We start from the raw sequence: 6,000 nt of genomic DNA, 5'->3' as shown, positions 1-6,000 counted from the left end.
GGTTGGCAATACAGGGGCACTTTTAGCAAACAGAAATGCTGTCATATTATATAGCTACTTCACTCTTGTTTTCCTCTGAGAAGAGAAGAAGACGGGAGGTATAATTTCTTAGTTTCATTTTGCTAAAAACGTTTGCAGAATTAGGCAGCAGTTTATCACCAAAACGTAACTTTTTAAAATTGAATGTATATTAATAGTGCCAAAATTAATTTAAGATCACTATTATATTACTAATATGGATTTTTTAACAATTTGAGAATCAGTGAAGGGGAATCTGTTTGTAATAAAAGGCCAGATTATACTTAGCAGTTGGGAAAATAGTCAAAAAAGCTTCATTTTAAGGAATTTTGTGCTGTATTCATTAGGAAAGAGCAGTACCATTATCTAGCAGTAATTGGTCTATTTGTTAATAGCTTAAAATCAGTCAATTTTAACCGATTAATTGGCTGAAAAATCATTGCTTGATTAAAATTACTTAAATTTCGTCCAGAGTGAGAAAGTACACTGAATGAATGTATTGAAAATAAATAAGTCTAACTTTTTAGTAACAGAAAAAAGCATGCTACTTAAAAAAAAACTAAAAGCAAAGAAAATTTTAATCCTGTCTATAAAACTTTAAGGGTCATGGTTACCAGAGTTTCACAATAGAACAATGTTGTGAAATCTGATGCCATCTAAAATTAAGATAATATGTTGTATGTGGGGATGTAACGTGTTGTATGGAAAAGTAATGTGCCGTCCGGGTGTGCAAATGACAAGGTTTGACTGTATTGTCAAATCTACAGCAAAAAAGGAAGTAAGATATAAAGAATTGTGAACATTAAGACACAAGAAAGTTAAAAAAATAAATAAATAAATGAATAAAAAAAGCTGTAAATTTTGATTCACTTACTTAGCTAATGGAGGTTCTAAACAAGTCAAGTGGAACGTTTTAGGACAAGTTTCACATTCAACCAATTTGCCTTTAATACCACATATCACACATACATTATCACCTGTAGCCTACAAAAGAAAAAAGTAACACATCAACAACATTCTGTAAGCAACAATAAACTTGGGTTTTTTTATTGCATGCATATAAGAATGATTTTTTTAAATTATTAAATGCAATACAGCATATCATTACCTTGTTTAGACATTCGAAACAGTACCAGTCACCATCAGGTATTGTCTCCATAACAGGCTAGAATAATTGAAATATTGCACCAATCATACAATAACAATTTGATTTAAAAAAAACAATATTAACACAGCAAAACAATGTTCAAAAATCTTGTTAAATAAGGTAATTTACCTTAAAACAGTAGGTATGATAACCTTTATCACAGCCATCACATAGTAATAGTTTTTCTTCATTATCACCACTGTGGCAAAATTGACAGCTCTATTGAGAGTGGAAATAAATGTTAAAAGAAAGAGCAATTCATACACAAAAAGTTACAATTTATTAATCAGAAATTAGCAAAAGAAAGAAGATACTTGTTAACTAATTAGTCAAATTTTTGATAGTGTCAAAATAGCTAAAAATTGAAGTTTTTAAGAAAATATCAAAACTAAACTTTTCTCAATAAATATAGAAATACAATATATTAATAACATATGTGACACAGTTATAAATTAACTCCAAGGGAGTTAATTAACTACTATGATGAAAAAAATCCAAACCAAGGTGGATGAATGGTTTGAATGAATCTTACCAATGTGAAATTACATTGGTCACTTCCAGTATAAAAAACATTAATAATGATATCATTCATCTTTTAATCCAATAGCAGGTACTATTTCATGTATACAATACATAGGTAATATGTTGATCTTTTCATACATTAAATAGTATGCTATTTGTATAAACATCTAACTTAAAGTACCAAAAGAAAAAAATCGCAAAAGGTTTTCTAATTTTAAATTAATTAAAGCAAGAACTCATAAGTTTTTCTCCCACAGTATCTTTTGAAGTTGAATGCAAAAGCTCACATTGCATAAAAAATGTCTGCTTTAGTATAGTTTTGCAAAAATCTAAATAAATAAGAGCAATTTTATGCATTTTTTCAGAAATATATATAGCCAAACTCGAACAAAAAATACTGAAATAGGTTGGCCATGAGGGCAAACAGAGCATATCTTTATACACTGTTAAGTTCACGCTTCAGTTTTTATCTTTACATTAAGAACAGATTTTATTAAATATATACAAAATTCCCCTAGAGGAGGCACTAACATTTTAGCATACAGTCAAAAATTTAAGGAAAGCTTATTTGACTTGGAAAATGTAACTGAATCATTAAAGATCTGGTAAAAACATTTCTGTTTCTTTCTTCTTTATTTTCTTTTGCAGAATAGAATTTTTTGTTTCCTAAAGAGTTACTTAATTTAGTACTGGATAATTATCATATCTCCTGATTTCCCTTTTTTAGAATTTAATATAACAGCACTGTTTTTAATATTTAACAACTTCTAAAAACTCAGAAAATGTAAGGGTTTTCGTGAGAAAAAAATGTTATGGGGAAAAAAATCGCAACGATTTACTACATCATAAGAATAAAGAAAAATATTTTGTCACTTACTGCTCGCATAATGGATTTATCCCATGCAGTACAAGTTTCTAAAAAGTTTAAGCACATTGCCAATTGTGCAGCTGTTCGGCAATTTTGAACAGCATTACGCCATTTCAGTAGGCCAGGTGGCACTACAGGTAGTTGATCTTCATCTGCTCCTTCACCAGCTCCAGACTGATTGGCACTAGTGTTATTACTGCTTGTAAGAGATGAACGACTTAAGTCATTGGCACTAAAATAAATGAGAGTCAAGCAAATAAATAAATAAAAATGTGTAAAACTTGAAAAACTAGACTTCAAACTTATATCACATGCAAAAAGATTAATTTTCTTTTTCTTTTCACAGAGATCCAGACATTCAGCTTTATTATTAGTAAAGATTATTTACAATTGAGTGCAAAATCAACTCTACAATTTAATGCCATTAACACTTAGGGACCAAGATGGCACTTCCAATCTAATTGTCCAAAAAGCATTAAAAGTAGAACTTTGCTTAAGAAAAGGCTTTAGATGTTTATACTCAGCTTAACTGTTAATGATTCAATTCAAAATAGCATATTTTTAAGCTTTTTTAGTTGATGTTATGAACTTTGACATTAATCTTTTTTTTACTATTTCTATTTGTTGTTGTGAATTGTTATTTACTTATTAATTTATTTTTTAATTTTGCACTGTAAATTGGTATTAAATGTGATTTCTTTTGGAGTAGTATAAAGCTGTTATAGCCTTTACTCCTATTTACTAAATTAAGTTTTAACTGTATAGGGCTTAAAAGTTGTTTTTGCAATTTGTTTATACATCTTCATTTCATGTTAAATGTATTTTGTAAAATCTCTTGGTTCAAATTAATTTAAAATAAAAAAGAAAAAGAATTAAACTTACTTAATGCCCAATGGAGGTCTTAAGTACCGCCTTTCAATAGCAGCTTCTACTTTCAAAAGTCTTTTCTTGGCTTCTTCGACTGGATTCAGCATACCTGAAGGAAGTGGAAGGACATCACTTTCAATTTTGTCCTCAATCTTTTCTTCAGGACATGGCTTCTCAGGCTCTTCCGGAATCGGTTCATTTGCTTCAGGAGCCTAATGTATTGATTACAAGCATTAGAAACATTTTGGATACAAATATAACACAGTACATTTAACTACAAGTTCATTAAACGGTATTGCACACTCTTCTCAATTATAATTTTAAAAAAAAAAAGTAAAAGGGTTCCTAACGTAATTCACAATGACCATGATTCCAACATTGATGACATGACCCCCTTCATCTCACTTGAAGAAAGAGCAAATGCATTAGAAATGGTATTATGCTATGTGAAGCACTAGCCATCAATTTTTTCCATTAATCTGATGTGTAAAAAAAAAGCATCAAATCGTCCACTTCTACCTTCCAACAGAAAAAAAAGACTAATTTTTTAAGCCATTCCTTAAGTTTATTCAGATGAGAAATGCCTATTTTAATAATTGATTTCAATTATCTAAGGAAATTAAAAACTATTTAACTGTTTGATGTAATTCTAAAAAATGCACTCATCCAATCATACATGTTTCTTTTCATTCTCCGATTTAACTGGAATTACACTTAACCGGATTATCTCTGATCCCTTTTGAGTCGGTTAATCCAGAGTCCATTATATTTTGAATTATTAGGGTTTCTATGTTCTTACACTACAAATAAAGGCAACTATTACCCCATAGGTGGGGGGGGGGGGGGGCAAGATGTAAAAAATGCTCTTTGCTTTTGATGACATGTTTTTCATATTTCAAAAGGAAATAACCAAGTTTCAATTTTTTTTTTAAAAATTAAACTTAACAATTTAAGGGAGTCGTGTGTATAAGTTTCAAAATTTTAGTTCACATCCTAAAACAAGAGAATTTTTTGAAGCTTAACATCATCATCTTACCTCACTTTCCTCTATTGTTCCACTACTATTGCACAAATATTAACAACATGATCTTTTAAAGATATTGCTATGAGATAAAATTGGGTGCTATATCTGCACATTAGTAAGTTATGCATCATAATAGTTCTAACCAAATCAATCCTTTTGGTTATGGGGTGTTCAGACACATTTATCAATCCTAAAAGAAACTTGGTATAATGGTATTCTGGCAGCATTTTTGTAATTACTTTATTTTGTAGTTTGTTTGGCAGTTTTTAAACTTAGGAATTTAGCAAGCAGTTTCAGAAGTTTTTTTTAACAAATCAGTCATTTAACTTGATTCCTTTTAACTTTCAAAAGATATTTTTCTCTATAAAGCCAAGCAGTATCAAGCTAATTTCTTTTTTTATTGCTTTAACTACTGATTTTACTTATTCCATCTTAACCATTTATTTCATACAACTTAATTTTAAAAATGTCTAACTGCTTCTTGCAAATTTTTCGTCTTCTTAGAATCTAGATTTTTAGTGCTGAACAAAAAAATAACAATGCACTTTTAACTACCAAAAAATATGTACATAGGAATAATGAATAATATGCAGGAATAAACAGAACATTTTTTACTCTGTCAAGGTGCTAAAATTTTTCAACTGTTTTCAGATGTCACAAAATGCACTAAAACTTCTGAATGTACTGAACCATACAAAAAAAAAAAAAAAAAAAAAAAAAAAAAAACTCTTAAAATATAGGGTTTTAAATTCAGGATTGTCACAAAATATGATAAAGATTCTAGACTACCTCGCCTTCCACAACAGGTTCCAATGGCTCATCTTCAGGTTTCTTTTCAATTTCTTCAAGCTCTATTTCCTTCTTGACTGGTTTCTTTTTCTTCGAGGAGTTCTTTTTCGCACCTTTCCGCAGGGTTCTGTCTTTGATAGCATCATAGATGTCATCCGCTTTGCGATGGACATACATTTCACAAGATGGCACAAATTTTGAAAGAGGTTCTGTAGAAAGCTTAGTTGGAGGTTTCCAAAACTAGAAAGGAACATCGGAAGCAAAATTAGTACAAATTGCTACATAATATAGCTGTGTTTACACAGGGTTGCAGAAAACCTCCCTGAGCTTTATTTCCGCAAAGCATAACATATTTGTCCAAAGTTTTGCAGGACTGTATTTGCGTCATATTTAAAGAGTTATTGTGGGGCAACTTAACAATCTGATGTATTATTTAGTATAAATATGTTTGATATGCCAAATCAATGCCAGTTGCCGGACTTCTTATACAAAAAGTCAATCTACAAAAATCAAAAGGCTTAAAAGTTATAAGAAACAAAAATCAATTTAATAAGCTCGTAGTTTTTAAAAATCCAGTGACACATTCCTGCATAACATCAAAACTTAATAATGTAAAATCGCACAAAATTAAAAAAAAAAGTTCTGGGTGGAAATTTTCGTGAACCTAGTTAGGGGACTCAGGACAGATTCTGCACCACACTGCTTTAATAACTAAAATAAAATCTTTATTAATTTTTGAATATAATAAGTAAAAATCCAAAGGGG

At 29.9% G+C, this 6,000-nt stretch overlaps 1 protein-coding gene across 1 annotated transcript in view; it reads right to left on the bottom strand.

The window, feature by feature from the left end:
* Positions 1-888: 888 nt before the first annotated feature.
* LOC129229348 (bromodomain adjacent to zinc finger domain protein 2B-like) overlaps positions 889-6,000 on the bottom strand; it is a 141,942-nt gene continuing 136,830 nt past the window's right edge. Inside the window, exons 29-34 of the mRNA XM_054863638.1 lie at positions 5,236-5,475; positions 3,438-3,634; positions 2,565-2,787; positions 1,295-1,384; positions 1,127-1,183; positions 889-1,002 (exon numbers count right to left, since the gene is read on the bottom strand). Coding sequence (XP_054719613.1) covers positions 889-1,002; positions 1,127-1,183; positions 1,295-1,384; positions 2,565-2,787; positions 3,438-3,634; positions 5,236-5,475 — 921 coding nt within the window. The remainder of the gene's footprint in view (positions 1,003-1,126; positions 1,184-1,294; positions 1,385-2,564; positions 2,788-3,437; positions 3,635-5,235; positions 5,476-6,000) is intronic.

This window comes from Uloborus diversus, chromosome 9, assembly GCF_026930045.1.
Source record: "Uloborus diversus isolate 005 chromosome 9, Udiv.v.3.1, whole genome shotgun sequence".
In the NCBI taxonomy this organism is placed as follows: domain Eukaryota; kingdom Metazoa; phylum Arthropoda; class Arachnida; order Araneae; family Uloboridae; genus Uloborus; species Uloborus diversus.
This window is presented reverse-complemented; position numbering and strand designations above follow the sequence as displayed.